The sequence below is a fragment of the Haliaeetus leucocephalus genome, unplaced genomic scaffold (assembly GCF_000737465.1).
Source record: "Haliaeetus leucocephalus isolate CR32 unplaced genomic scaffold, Haliaeetus_leucocephalus-4.0 Scaffold646, whole genome shotgun sequence".
Classification (NCBI taxonomy): domain Eukaryota; kingdom Metazoa; phylum Chordata; class Aves; order Accipitriformes; family Accipitridae; genus Haliaeetus; species Haliaeetus leucocephalus.
The window spans coordinates 6,478,683-6,494,150 of NW_010973082.1; the positions used below are offsets into that span (position 1 = coordinate 6,478,683).

At 45.8% G+C, this 15,468-nt stretch overlaps 2 protein-coding genes across 4 annotated transcripts in view; both read right to left on the minus strand.

The window, feature by feature from the left end:
* The window catches only part of ABCC3 (ATP-binding cassette, sub-family C (CFTR/MRP), member 3), a 52,483-nt gene extending 52,387 nt beyond the window's left edge, over window positions 1–96 (minus strand). For all 3 annotated transcript variants that reach the window (XM_010578705.1, XM_010578706.1, XM_010578707.1), the window contains exon 1: window positions 31–96. In XM_010578705.1, the coding sequence (XP_010577007.1) occupies window positions 31–60 (30 nt within the window). In that variant the 5' untranslated portion in view covers window positions 61–96. The remainder of the gene's footprint in view (window positions 1–30) is intronic.
* An 11,191-nt stretch (window positions 97–11,287) lies between these two features.
* The window catches only part of LOC104838809 (voltage-dependent T-type calcium channel subunit alpha-1G-like), a gene marked incomplete at its 5' end in the record, with an annotated part of 81,100 nt that continues 76,919 nt past the window's right edge, over window positions 11,288–15,468 (minus strand). Inside the window, one exon of the mRNA XM_010578753.1 lies at window positions 11,288–12,269. Within this exon, the coding sequence (XP_010577055.1) occupies window positions 11,415–12,269 (855 nt within the window). The remainder of the gene's footprint in view (window positions 12,270–15,468) is intronic.

Genomic DNA, 15,468 nt, shown 5'->3' on the forward strand with positions numbered 1-15,468 from the left:
GGAGGCGGCACCGCCGGCCGCGCTGCTTACCCAGAAGCGGGACCCGCAGAAAGCCTCCATGGCCGCGGCAGGAGCCTCCTCCAGGCCCACGCCGGGCACCAGACTGAGGGAGAAGCCGGCTCCTTCCCTCCTGGGCGGACCGGGGGCGGGGAGGACGGGCGCGGTGCTCCCCGTCCCGCCCTCCCCGCCGGCAGCGGGAGGCGCCGGCGCTACCGCCCCGCTGCTCTCGGCCCCTCAGGCCGGGAGGCGCCGGCCGGGGCCGCGTCGCCTCGGCGAGGCCTCCTGGGGCGGTTGAGGCGGCCGCTAGAAGGTCCGAGGCCTCCCCTCAGGCGGCGGGGCAGGCCGAGGGCAACCCCCGGCCCCGCTGTGGCGGTCCCTCAAAGGCCGGGCACCCCCGGCTGGTGTCGCGGGGAGGGAGAGGGGCCGCCGCGGCCCTCCTCCGGCCCCTAAAGCCTGGGCGCTGCTGCCGAGATGTGGCTTCGTGCTTTCCAAGGGTGACCTCCCTGTGGAAGGACCAAGCCCCCAGGAAAACGTTCCCCTGGCTGGCGTGACCGGTGCTGGGACAACCAGACCCCCTGCTCTTGGAGGGGGACGTGGCAAGCGAAGGGTGGGCCAGGGGACGGACACCCAGGGTGGCCGCACGAAGCTGGGGTATCTGCTGGGTTCGGGGACCATGGCCATCCATCCAGACCACTCAGGCTAACGTTAACATCTTGGGGACGCTCGTCGTCGCCCCTTCAGAGCGGCGTGGAGTGCGATTGCCTCAGTGGACTTAAATGAGCTTTAACGTGGACTTTAGTGTGACTTAAATGAGCGTCACATCTCTTACCCATCCATCTGCAGCCTCTTCCTTCATGCTGATTGCTTCCACTGTAGACATGTGGTTAAACCAGTGGCGTGGATCTATTTTCAAAAGCTTTTAGTCAATAAATTTCACGTATATGTGTAACTAATAGATTTTGTAGTGTAGCACCTTGGACGCAATCTGGACTTCACCTCCCCGTGATGCAGAAGCACTGTTTGCTTTTCTCTTGGGCAGGGCTTGCCCTACAGCATTATTGACCTTCCAGCACCTGCTGTTCATCCACCCACTTGCTGTAGCATCTGGTTCAATAACATCACCTCACGCAAAGCACCCTGCTGCCACAAATCTACTTAAATATTTTAAGAGTTTGAGTTTCCTTCCTCACTGGAAGGTGAGGAACCATCAGGCAGAAGAGTGTTGTCAAAAATGCTCACCAGAGCAGGAAAAAAGTGATGAGAAGCACAGTATTGCTGTGTCCCAAAAAATATTTCATCCCTAAAGAAAAAATATTCTACTGATCTTTTATGAAGGTCACTGAAGATGCTAGGGGTGATACCACTCAGAGTACTAGCAGAGGAAGCCGACTACTTCCCACAAACAATGCTGAGAATTTGTTCTAGACATTTACTATAACCTGGCTAAAGGGACACAGTTCATATTAGTGTGGGAAGATCTTGCCCAATATCAGGTTCTTGGGTGATTGCCTACAAGATTTGAAATATTGGGCTGATCCAGGCTAATCAGCACAACCACATTACAACCCTCTCACGAAAATACTGAGGAGCCCTAGACAACTGGGTGAACGAGATCTTCTAAGGACATCATGGGTTGTCTTTGCAAGTCTTACATCAAAACTTTCGTTCAGTGGAATTGCACCTCAATAAAAGTTTTAAGAAAAGTCATTAATAGCTGGGAGTTACTCCTTTATGGCAACAACCTGTGAGAGCAGTTGCTCCAAGAGAATTGCTGAGAATTTGATCTCTCTTGACACGTGGACACGCACTTCTGTGTTTCTTGCTCCACAGAGCAGAACTTTGTACAGTTTGAAAATGTGCCCAAAATTAAGACCAGCTCTGATGTTATGTCACAGGTATAGAGGCACCTCACGAACAGCTACTGTAGGCTGTGTGTATAGGAGGGGAGAGGTTTATTTTATCAATGTACTGCACAGTTCCATTGACATGTGCAACGTGAATTAATCTCTGATTAAATTATTGACTTCGGTGGAATTGTTCCACTGTATCCGTGGACAAAGTTCCTGTATTAGCATATTTTCCCTGAGTCTTACAGGACCCTAAAGGAGGGGGCCCTAAATGATTCTGCCTCTTGCTTCACGTTCCTAATTCATGGTGGGCAGCTTCTGCCTTCAGTAGCAGTTAGTGCCATTAAACAGGGATGGTACTGATGAGTGGGTGCCAATTGGGGTGCCAGCCCCCCCTTTGATTGCGTGCCCCCCCATGAGCTCAGGGAGAGCCACCAGGCAGCCAGCCTGGACCTCACAGCAGACCCTGCCAACTTGCACTGTCTTTGCAGTGTAATTACTGACTTCCAGGTGCTGTCTGGCAAAACAGACTAGCAGAGAGAGAAAAATCAAAGGCAGGAATTAAGGAAATATTAAAGTCTCAGACAGACAAGATGGGGGAAGCTTAAAAGCTCCTGCGAAGAGCCATGGTAAAGGATTCTGCTGAACCTGGTGCAGAGCGGAGCCTGAAGCACTATCTCAGGCAGCTCACTTAGGTCCTGTTTCCTTTAGATGATGGGAAGGAAGATGGAGGTACCTAGAACATGTCATTACTCCTGTGACGTTCCCCCAAATGCAAGCTAGGTATGCAGGAAAACAAAGTGGCACCTTTGGTGCAAATGTCAGAGAGGTCACAAACTCACGTTTTCACACTGGACGTTTATTCCAGGGAGGGGCAAGATCTGATGTGGGTTCATTCAGTAATGTATTTGCATCCTCTTTTCCATGCCAGCTGCACAGTAAAGGGCTTTTTACCTGCTAACGCACAGAGCAGGTCAAGTCAGCGCAATCAAGGCACACCCAGGGCCACGCAGCAGAAAGTCAGCTATCAGCTAGAGACATTGACTGAGGCAGGACAGGAGGTAACATGAGAGAGAAGCTGTTTGTGTAAGCACAGTGCCAGGTACGAGGCAGGCTTCTTTCCATATTGCACCTCATGCTGGTTTGCAAAGCACTAAAAGCAAAATGAAGTGTGACTGACTCCTGAAGAAATCTGTATAAAGGAGGACATTTAGAGTCGAGGGTTGGGGAGGGCTTGAGCATGTGCAGCTCTGGAAGTCACAGTTTTATGGTTAGTTGACTATAAATATCATCTTCTTTCTCGGAACAGCAGAGGCTCAGCTTCCTTTCCAAGACCCAAAGGTGTCATATTTTGCAGATGGTAAGAAAAAGAGTCTGCCAAAGCAGCATTTACAGCAAGGCTCTATACATGTACTTTATAAGAAAGGGGATGGCACCTGGTTTTAACACACATAAGATGTGGACTTGTAACAAACTCTGCTTGAAGTCAACACTGCATGAGTAGCAGCAGACTTTGGGTTTCTTCTTCTCAAGCGGTCAACGGAGTTGCACATAGCGTGCATCTCTCTCCTTGCAGGAAAGGATTTAACTTTAATTTCCTCATTTCTGGAAAGCACAATGAACAGTTTAGAAGTCCCATGATAAACCAGATGAGGGAGTGGGCTGGGAATTTGCAGCCCCAGTTTTTATTCACAGCTCTGTTTTGGGGCATATATCAGCTCTGTGGCTTTGTAGGCAAGGAGTGGACTGACTGAAAGAACAGAGGCAGCAGTTCCCTGGAAAGCCAGCGCAGGAAGGTTGGGAGCACACTGCATTTGGCCTGAAGCTGCACTGTAAGTTTATTCTGTCTACTGCGGAGTGAGGTGGGGTCCACCCAGTGCATTAAGGCTCTATAGAAGGAGAAAATGGTGTATGTATGACTCCTCCAGGACACCGCGTGTAATACCGTCTTCCCCTGTAACGTGAGTGCTCCTACATTTCATACTGACAGCAGTGAGCAGGAGAAGAATCTAGACATGCTGAGAACTGCCTAGATCGCCCCAAAGTAGTCCTGGAGCTGCTCCAGCAGTAAGCAGCCAAACTCTGAATGCACTGGGCATCTCTCTCTCACCTGCTAGGTAATTCCACAAACATGCTCTCCAGTGCCTACAGAGGTTGACTGAAGCCACGGCAGGCATAACACACCCCAGCTTGTGGGTGGTTTAGCTGCAGAAAGACCCTGACAACTATCCAGCCCCTGACACAATTGCCACAGCTTGTCCTCTCCCCTGTCAACTCGACCACCCCACAAACCCGTCCTAGTTTTAATGGGGTGAAGTCGTTCAGGATTTCACCGCAAAACGGGCACACGGAATTCATAGTAATTGCAGGAATCCAAACACCGGGTCCTGCTTTGTTTGCATGAACGTGGAGTTGTCACCAGCCCTTGGCCACGCTGAGATGGTGGCATCTGGCAGAGCAGTTCTGCACCGCCTTTGCAGGTGTCAGCACAGCACATGCTGTCCACTGCAGTATTTTTTCTTTGTAGAATGACTCCAATTTTAACTTTGTCCCGATTTCCCCCGGAACAGCCGGATTCTGCTTCCCGTTCCCGTAAAATAATTGTTAACGCAGTAAGGAATTAAGTGGTTTAACCATCCTTTTCATTTCCCAGCTGGACCTGCAGGGGTCTTTAGTTGCGTTAGTTAGAGTATTAAACAGATATGGAGAGATGATCTGTTCAGGACCTTTGAAAGCTTGCCAATTATAGCATCCAGTGACTCAAGCAATAATAGAAAATGCCAGAGGATGTTGCAGGATTATATAGCGTGTTGTAAACATATCCGAAGCATTGAATACAATGTGTAAAAACCATGTTAAAGTCCAAACACCCTCAAATGCGAAAATGCCAGCGAGGCAATGGCTTTCACTGATGACGCTGAAGCCCACACCAAACCAAACAGAAACAGCAGGTTACGGGGGAATCTCAGGTGCAGCCTGAACTAATGCACACAAATATCCCAGCTAAACCACTTCAAGGCATTGCCATCTAGTGACAAGCCCTCAGCCTGCGCCCGAGCGAACACCCGACCTCTGAGCACCTCAGCACAAGCCACGTAAGATGGCACAAGGCCTGCTTGATTATCCTCCTCCCACGCTGGGCCAAGCAGAGATTAAACACCGAGCTCACAGGTTGTAGATGTATCGTAGCTGCTGTGTGCGAGCGCACAGCCCGTACGGGACTGGCATGGATTGGCACGCACAGGGAGGACTGTGCGCTGGGCTTCTGTGTTTTACATGTGCTTAAAAGGACACGTAAGCCTGTGCAGGGACAAACAAGCCTCTCGGGTGCTGCCACGGCCTCCGAGATGTTAGGCAGCCCTAGGACTGTCCCTGGATGGGCTGTCGTCTCCCAGGGCTTTGCAGGGAGCTGGGGAAGAGGAGAGAGATGCCGAAGGGTGCGCGCAGCAGCCCGGCTTCCAGCAGCTCCCGCAACCACGGAGCAACATGTGTCTCTGCTGCGTGGCTCCACTGGCTGGCATGGTGCTCCTGAATTTGGGATAAACCCTTCCTCTCCTCCTACTGTAGGAAAGGATTTTTATAAACTCCGTAGTTGAAAATCCCCACAGAAGTAGAACTCTGTCGCTGCTTCTTGCAACATCGAGCTAGGAAACCAAGAGCTTCACGGGTGGGCAGAACTGCCCCGCAGGGTCCTTCGTACACATTCCCTGGTAGCCAGGGTGTCCCATTCCCTGGAAGGCAGGGTGTCCCACCCCCGGGACCAGGAGGACAGCTCGCCCAAACCCGCTCCTCGCCCCCAGCCCACTAGATGGTAGCAAAACGCTGCGCACGGGCGGCACCGGCACGGTGGTGGCCGTGGGTCCCCACGCCCCCGAGGCTGGTGACCCCTGCCCGCCTCTGGGCAATTCAGTTCAGGCCTCTGTCCCTCCAAAACTTTATTGGCCTTAACCCTTTAATCTGCGGGATCCTCAGCCCCTAGTAGCTGATCCCAGCCGGCCCTTCACACCGTGCTGGTGGCAATAAAGGGAGCCAGGCACGTTTCTTTAAATTGCTTTTTCCTACCTTATTTTGGGGGGGCGGGATTCTAGTACAGGTCACATCTAAGACTTGTTGGGGTGTCTCTGTATCTCTGGCACACCTGAAATACAGAAGGCACAAATAGGCCTCTCCTATTCCTCGTGTAGCTACTTGCAGGGTTTTGCAGAGCTCCGGCCGAGGGATGTGCTGCGCACACAGCTTTTCCAATGGGACACTGCTCTCCAGAAGTTCACCAACTGTCTCAACTAAGCCAGAAACAAATTAAATTTGAAGTGCTACTTCCCTGGATACAGCTACCATTACACAGAAAACAAGCTAGTTTCACATAGCATCCAAATTACTTACCAAACAAAATAACAAAATACCATGCCCCAGCTCTGGCAAGTTGAGAGCATATCCACAAGCAGCCAGCCTGGGTGGGAGCCTTCTAAAAACCACAAGCAAAACTCAGCAAAAGAGCCTCATACAGGAACACTCACAAAACAGAGCAGAAAAACAACCCCCTTCCCAAACTCCTCTGAAACCCAGCACTGGAAATAGAGGGATTTGACATTCTCTATAAGGAACAACCACAGGGCTAAACTCACCTGTGTGCAGAGAGGTGTGAAGTGCTTGAACCTGTGAACTGCTCTGCTTTCTTGGCTGAGCCCGGCTTACTTTAATGCCATGTGGATCCTCCAGCCTGGGAGGGGTGGGAAGGCACTTCAGTGGTTCCAGCCTGAGGGGTTTGGCCCTGCAGATGCATCACAGGTCTCCCCCCTTGAGTCCTGCTCTGCATGGATTTGCATGGGATTTTGCACAGATCTACATTTTCCCTCTGTTTAAGGGCTAACTTCCTTCCGGCTGTTTTCTACTCAGAGACGACTGTGAGAAGGCCTTTATCAAAATCCCCTCTAGACAACACAACCACTCTGGGTGTCAGTTTAGGGTCCCTTCTGCTACAGAGCGGTCATCAAGTCATTCAAGCCAAAGTGAGAAAGAGGGCTGCGGAGCACCTAAGTGCCTGCTTCCTTCCTCTAGTGGCTGCTCTCCAGAGGAGAGGAGCCTTCACCTTAGGAGCTAATTAACTCATTCACTAAAGACCCCTGAAGAGTTCAAGGTTCAAATGTTTCTTGGTAGTATCTAAGCAGCATCAGGGGTCTGAGCCCCCGCTGCCCTGCAGCACGCAGCCTGCAGCTCCCGGAGCGGCACCATCCCTGCCAACTCCTGCTTTGCAACGAGCTAAATGACCGCAGAAGCGATGGAGAAGAGGCTGCTGTACTTCAGGCTGGAAATCCTGAAGTGTGAATGCGTGGAAAAGCCCAGCATCTTCCTCTTTGCGGCAACGTGTTTTCATGGAAAGATCAAACCTGTCCCTTCTCCTGACTCCTTTCTCCCCTTTGGCTGCAGCTCTCGCCGTTGCCGTCCCGGCAGCCTTCTCATCCTTGAGCGACTTGCCGAGCTGGGCTCTGCCAGCGCAGTGCGATCCGTAGGAACACAGCCGACGGTCTCGCTGGTAAAACAGCACGCCCTGGGAGATGCGCTGGGCCAGACTCGCTTGCGGTGTCAAACCGAATTGCTTCACAAAGGGCCGACATTTCACAATCTTTCTTTCAACTCCCCGGCCGCTGCTGCTATGCAATATACCTACTCCAACTGTTCGCAGTTAAAACATGACCAAAGATTTGACCGCTCTGAATGATACAGATTATCATCAGCAACAACAAAAAAGGGAAGTGCACAGTTGTTTTCTTTTCAAAAGCTTTTAATAGGACACATTTGTTTTTGTCATTTGTAAAGATTTACACTCATTTTTTGTTGTGGTTTTTTTTCTTTTTTTTAAAAAGGAACATTTTAACCCAATTTTCCCCATGAATACCACCTTTTGTTGCCCTGACCAAAAGACCTTGTTTTGGCCTATATACCTGATACAGTATAACAATATATTAACTATTAAATACAAAGTTCTAGAATATATACTAGGTTGTTACGGACATTGCAATGGTACTGTGCCTACTCTAGTCACCTTGTGTAATAGTGTACATGGGTTATTATAGCCAAAGGGGCAGAAAAGGGGAGACTGGGGCATAGCCTAATTTACAATGGTAACGCTTTAGTTTTCCTTTTATTTTTTCTTTCTTTTGTTTCTCCTTGAATACACCTTGTGCTGAGTGCAATCCACAGAAGTAAAAAACAGTGTTTTCTTTGCCCTCCTCCAAATTATCTACAGTATAAACGGCCTGTAACCAAGCTATGAAAAATCAGTTCTATGTGCGAGGGGCTGCAAGAATGGAATTGACATTTTTCCAGACACATCTGCAATCTCTTTTTCCTCATGTGTCAGACTGGCAATAGCAGAATATCCTCCTCCAACCTGTATACAGTAAATCCACAGTAGTAAAGTGCTGGTGTGCTTGAATGAACTGGATAGCCATGCGACTACTTTACCATCGATAGGGGCTGAGTTTTGGGGGTAGATGTTTTATAGGGGTACAGTTCTCGAACAGTAATAGCACTGCAATATCGTAGAACTTGAGCTTAGCTGCTTGCTTCTAAATGCGACCTGGATGCAGGCTCTGAAACTAGGCTATACATGTTGTAATACAGTAGGTCTGGCTCCAGGCTTATGAAAAGAAACTTGTAGATAAGAGCTGCTTCTGTTCCCAAGATGCTACGCAGACTTTTAACAATTTCTCTACAGATTTCTACAAAAATATAAAAAATTCTATCAACATAACCATTCTACAGAATTCCTGTGGATTTTGTACATTTTGTTTAAAAAAAGTCAAATTCTATAAAACCCCCCCAAAGGTATTTAAAATTATCTTAAGATTATTGCACACACTGCAGTACATTTGTATTTGTCTTTCAAAAGGGCATCTAGAAAAGACTTATCTGGTTTAGAAAACAAACTATTTTACATGGATTTCTTTTCCTGAATGCATCATCATAGAGTATTTTTTATTGGTTAGTCTTTACTGAATATTCATATAGGATGTAAACTTTTTCTTACTTCCACAAGCCTTGTCAGTGGGCAAAACCCCTGGTATTGAAAATAGAAGAGCCTTTAGGCGTTCTGTTACATTTGGAGCTGAGCATTTGGATTCACATCACAACACTGTTTTGTGCCACGATTTCAAGCTACAATGTTCCATGGGTTTTTTTGTAAGGAAGGAACTGTATGAGTAGTATCACTCCAGCTATGCAAACACAATCCTAATCATTAAGGAACCAGGGTCAGCAATTTTAGTGGCCTAGCTATTTTCCCAAATTATTTAGTACATGTGAAAGGAAAGGCTAAGGCTCATTATGAGTGTAAAACCAAAAAGGGATTAAGAATATTTCTCAGGCTTAATACACTGTAATTTTATTATTTCCTTAAATATGATCTGGGGGAAGAACTGATGAAAGGTTTGTTTGAAATCATTGCTTTAAACGGGCTTAACTCTGGATTTGGACTGGCATATCAAAGAAAGCGGTCTCCATATGGGCCCATGTTGAAGAGGGGAAAAATGTCCCAGCCAAGAGTTAATCTAACTGCAGTAAATAGTACAGAATGTTAATCCTCCTACTTCAAATACACTGATTGCCTGACTTCCTGCTGAAAGCCCTTACATTTCTCCAGGACATGTAAATCAATAGGGATTGTTTATGGAGTAAATGTCCTCGAGTGAAAATAAAGGAGCTTAAGACCTCGCATAGGCTGTTAGGTATGAACAGCGTCTTCTTGTATGTATACTTGGAAGCTAATGCAGATACATGTAGTCGTAACAGTCTAATCTCTGAACAGATAAAAGGCTGTACATCAGCATGTTGTAGTGATTTGAAAAGATCAGTAGTTCTCAAAAAGTTACAAACTCCTGACTGACAGAATTAGCACAAATCCTCCTCTTGCCTGTGCTGGTTTAAAGACATGATCCAGCAAAGCCTTATCCATGTACGCAGTTTTAAACCTGTGACTATTCGCACACTTCCAACCATGCCTGCAGAGTCTTATTTAGCCTACATCTTAATGTGATTTCATGGAGGTTGAGTGAAGTTAACGTCTGGTTTCCATCAGTCTTGTGAAGAGCGGGAGGTGTCAAACCGGGCCAATCTTTCTTGATTTTCAGGCTGTGCTGTCCAGTTATACAGACTGCTTTTTGCAGAGGGCGTTAGCACAGAAGTAAACAGTTAATTTCTGAGATGACTGACATTAAGGACATGTTATAAAGTAAGGACATGAATTCCATTTTGATTTACTCTGTATAATGATGTTGCTGCTTAAGGCTTTTTGTAGATTGGAAATAAAATTACAGTCAGGGTGATGTAAATTAACTCTAGCAGTGATAGCAAAAACCTGACTTTTTAAACCGAAAATCAACAGTCATTTCAGTACCTACAGACTTTCTCACATGTATTCTGTAAAATAACTTGCAGTAGGCCTTGATTCTGTCGAACACATAAGCATATGATTTTAATTTTCAAGAATTACTTAAATACGATCAACCTCAAGGCAGTTTAAGCAAGAGCTTAACTTTAAACATGTGCTTAAGCCCATTGCTGTGTCATGTCTCCACTGAATTCACCCACTGCAAATCTTAAACATGGCCTTACTCTCTTACTTTCCACACGGGCGCAGAAAGGAGGAGCTCCACTGCAAACAGTGGATTTACAGAGGTGTAAAACTCAGCAGAAGAAACAGTCTGTCTCGGAGACACTAGAAAAACATCTCAGAGGTGACCACAGGCTTTTGTTGCCTCAGTTTCCTAGGCACGTATGAAAATTAGCCGTTGACATGATTTTGTGAGTCACCAGTGGATGATCTATAATATCCTTTCATAATTCAGTATTGTGTACAGTTAAATGGCTCTACATTCACCATCTTCAGACATCTATCAGCATGTTGTACCTTCCTGGGTTGTGCACTTGCTTTCACTCTGGATGTCGATTTTATGCAAGATTGGAATATTATTTTGTTAAAAAACTGCCACTGCATTTCTCTACTACCCAAACAATCTTTTTTCCCAGAATATCATTGAAGTCCAAGGGGAAAAATAAATTACATTAAATAATCCTTATTTACTGCTGACTGTGGGATACATTTCCTCTGTAATGCACTAATTGGCTACATTTTGTGCTTTGCAAAACAAAATGAAACCCAAACAAAACAAAACAAAAAAAAAGAGAAGGGATTAAATATATATTTTTTAGGTTAAAATATTCATAAAAACCAACTTTATCTCAGAAATATTCTGAGATACATAAAATAGAAGAAAATTAAACGAGTCTTTAGTCACAAAATGTACTACATCCCGCAATACTAGAGTCAATTAATTTAATAAAATATAATATACATATAGATTCTGCACATTGTATTGCTTTTACCTAAGCAGAACATATGCTTAAGTAAGCGTGATATAGGTTAACCACTCTTTTAACCAGCTGGTTCTTTAATCTTTCTTTGGAAATTTTTTACCCAGTGCCATTTTGGAATACAGAGTTTTTTAATTTTTTTTTTTTTCTATTACATGAAAGGAAGAAAACATTTGGCACCAACAGAAAAGTAACTCAGGGGTCCATTTCCGTTTGATCAAAGGAAAAGCTAGGAAGTGTCAACAAGTCTTTCTTTGGGGTAGGAGATGTTGACATACTGTCTGGAAGCAACGAATCCCCTATATCCATCGAATCCTTGGACTCACAAGATGGAGCACGCCGTCTCAAGCAAACGTCTCCACTGGCAGGTGAGATGCTGTGAGGTCCTCTAGGTAGCAAACTCTGTCCATCGGGTGGATCTATAGATATGCATGGAGGACTCAGTTTTTTCTTCTGCCGTGTTCCTTGCAAGCCTTCCATTTCACTTACCACCTGACTTATGAAGCCAGAAGAGCTAGATGTGGAGTGGTGCTGAGGGCTGTTTTCCATTGAACAAATTTCTATTGAATGTCTCCTTTGATCATCTAACCAAGAGGGCGGTTTTTTTAGAAGACCCTGGGTGTCTACACTGTGGTATTTCTTCAGGTCCTTCAATGTAACGTTGCCAGTATTGCCTATGTTCCTCTTAGGAGTGAGAGGCTGAACCTCTGAACAGGCACTCGAGGCTGTACAAGTTTCTGAAGTGAAAGGCTCTGAGGAGCTGTTTGTTTCAGATACTTCTTGGTCCATTGAATCTCCAGGTGTCTCCTGATACGAGTCTGCACAAGCACACGATGCTGGTGCCTGCTTTGAAATATTATACTGATTGTGGGAATGCTGCTGCGTATGAACGCTTGCCCGGCTCCATGCAGCCAACTCATTCGCTTCTGAGGGTGTCAGAGCCACTGATGACTCCTCCGTGGGCACAGCGGGGACATTTGGGTCAGAAAGTTCACTCACCTCGGTGTGGAGATTCTCCTTGCTATCCAAAGAGTCGTTCCGTATAGCCATCTGTATTGGAGCGCAAAGGGATCGGGGAGGAGGGGAGTTGCCAGATGAGAGAGACAGACCAAACAAAAGTTAGTACAAGCAAGGCACAGCATTTACAGGGCACTCAACTCTGCTGAGATACCTCAGTGCAGACCCACTGATTCCTATAATGGCCTGGTGGTGTGGGTTCTAGCAATTCCCATGCTTCAGAGATCTGCGGGTTTGTCCCTGTGTAAGTGACAGCAGAATTTGGCCCTTCATTCTTCCTAAATGGTTGGCCTTTAGCTTTCTTCTCTAAGGATGGAGGGCTGCAAAACCAGAATGCCCTCACCCAGACTTAGACATATTCCTGTTACATGAAGGATGAGGGTCTACAGCAAAGCCCTTTATAATTTTAGCAGCCCAGGTACGAGCGGGAGAAGGAAGATGTGCAAGTGAGGCCGTGTATTCCCTTCTCTAGCTCAGGCAATGCTGAGGGCATGGAGCAGGACCCCCAGAGCCAGCGACGCTAGAGCGACCACGCTCCGCGCCAGCATCAGGGCAACAGCCTGTCCCTGGCTTTGGTCCACGGGCTGGAGCCACGACTCTGCACCATCTTACAGCAGGGGAGCTGGAAAAGCTCGAGTCCAAAGCTGGACTAATAATAATAATAATCTGTAATTATTTCAACTTATTCTGATGCTTGAGTTCAGGCTTCCTAAGGCACATCTTGCCTTGGCTGTCTTGAGCCGTATGCGGCATCAGTGCCTGCTGGCAGAGAGAACCCATGGCATGTTTTGAAGGCTTTGTCTTTTCACTGCACTGCATCCCCTTGTCAAAAGGGTTTACAAATCAGCCACGTTAACTGGCCCTTAAAGGGAGAATCTCAGTTTGAGAAGACTCTTAAATGATCTTAAAGATTAAAAACTTCACAGAGAAATGCGGAGGAAACGCGTACAGCTGGTCTCAGTCCTTTAGAGAAGTGTAAGGAGATGAAATTCCTCATACTAAGGAATGCTTTTGTGATGAATTGCCACAAAATGATCTTAGAATTTATATAAAAATTGTCCCGCAAGGATCATTTGAGCCAAATGATCTCTATTCAGGCAAAGCTCTCATCAGCTGCAGTACGCACATGTGTGCGCGCAGAAACACAAGAGTCTATTGCTACATCTGCACATTGGGCTCCCTTTGTCATTTGTGAGAGTTGAGAGAATATTTAATATGGCAGATGATTTTGTCCAATGCTCGTGAATCCTTTCTAGTTAAAATTTTACAGCATAATACTGGCAACTAACCACAGTCAAGAGTGGAGCTAACTCTGGTCTCTTTAATGCCAATAGTTTTAGTGAGCGTTTGGGAGAAAAAAATCATGTTCATACCCTGAGAAGAGACACAGACCACAAAAAAATAGAATACAGTAGCAAAAAGTAATTATTGTCATTACTTTTGCTTGTACACTAACCTGTGTTGCACACAACGACAACATTAGTCACCACCAGCTCTTTCTTTCCCTACGATACAGGCATCTTTGGTAGTTGTTAGTAGTAACTGTTTGTACAAATGTTTTACTGGTTTGTTCCAAAATAAAAGGACCCTCTGCCATCCCATTGGGGTGTACATCTGTAGTAGCCACAGCTCGGTGTGGGCTACACCTTGGATACACAGTCCTCGAACCAGAAAATCAATATAGGTTTAATTTCAGGGAGAATTCCCCTGGAGAAAAGCTTTTGTGCAATGCACTGCCAAGGAGAGTATCCTCAGCAGGGAATGTCCTCTCAAAGCATCCGATCCACTCATCTTCATCTGCGAGTGCATCACTAATTGTCAAACTTTCCGGAGTCTAAACTGCATGTTACTGTGGGGACTGTGTTCACTCTCCAGCACTCTGGAGGGGGAGGGAAGTTAAACACACAGGTTTTAATGATGGAGGAAAGTGCATGGACCAGGTATGTGGTGAACAAGATTTATCTATACACAAATTTAGGAAAGGAGAGGGGACAAGGGGGGAGGGAAAGGAAAGAAAGAAAAGAAAACAAATCAGAATTACATGCAATATATGTATCAGTAAGGAAAAATGGGTACTACAAACCAAAATGCTTTGCTAGTTTGGGCTATTGTGATGTGCTAGTAACAAATTAGTGGTGGAAATAAAAGGAGCCAAGCAGAGAGCACTTGAGCAAGCAGAAGTGTCGGGAGTGTAAAGGGAATTTTGCCTCTTTAAGGACTGACGTTCACAGTGCCTGGCCATCTAGATTGCAATTAACAGTAACAGCAATACTGCCCTGTTGCCAGGAACAACCTTACCGCTCCCATTAGCCACACTGGGAGCTGCTTGCTACTTGGGAGCGTGCCTAAGGCAGCACCTCACTAACCTTCGCAGGGATCTGTCTGGTCCGTGGACCATAACTGCTCACTGTCCCAAAGCTTTTTTCTCTCTGAAATGTCACTCCAAGAGCATGCTCATGTCACTGCATGAGCAGAGAGAGGAGGGAGGGGAATAAATTAACTTAAACGTATGACAAGGTTTAGAAAAAGAAGCCTTCAAAAACATGAACAAAATTAGGCTGAGGAAGATGACTAACATGGTAATTTATTCTAGATAGATCAGTTCAAAAAGATGGGTCTGTTATTCATTAGGAACCAAGAGAGAGTGGTTATGAACTGGAATCATGACATCAATTAGTTTCCCCATTAGCAGTGATTGGGGTAGCTGGCCAGCCCTGTGCAAACGAATACATGCTAGGAATTTCTTATGTCAATTTAGTATTACAGACTAATGTAATTGTTAACCTTGGTACTTCACATTCGTTTTTAGAGCTTAATGAATCAACTGTCTAATTTGTCAATGTTGATTAAAAGATGAAAGAAATGGGAATATTTTAATGAAGGAAAGAAATTGCTTTTGAAAAAATAGAACTGATCTATTTTGTGTATATAAAATCAGGCCTGAAACTACTGAAGAAAGCAGAGTTTGGGAATCAGACATGCCTCTGGTCCTGGTCCAGCTGCACGATGAAAAATGCTTAAAAATGTGAGAGTGAAGCACAAGTGTAATTATTTGACTAAAAAAGATAAATTTAAACTTATGCTTCCAATCAACCAGACTGGAATCTTTGATTAGATCTCTCAGATCTTTGGTTGAATCAGGATTTAAATCAATGCCAGGCAAAAACCAGGGATAAAACCAGTTGCAAAATAATATGTGTTCTGTTTTGCATATACTCAAACTTTTCAAAAG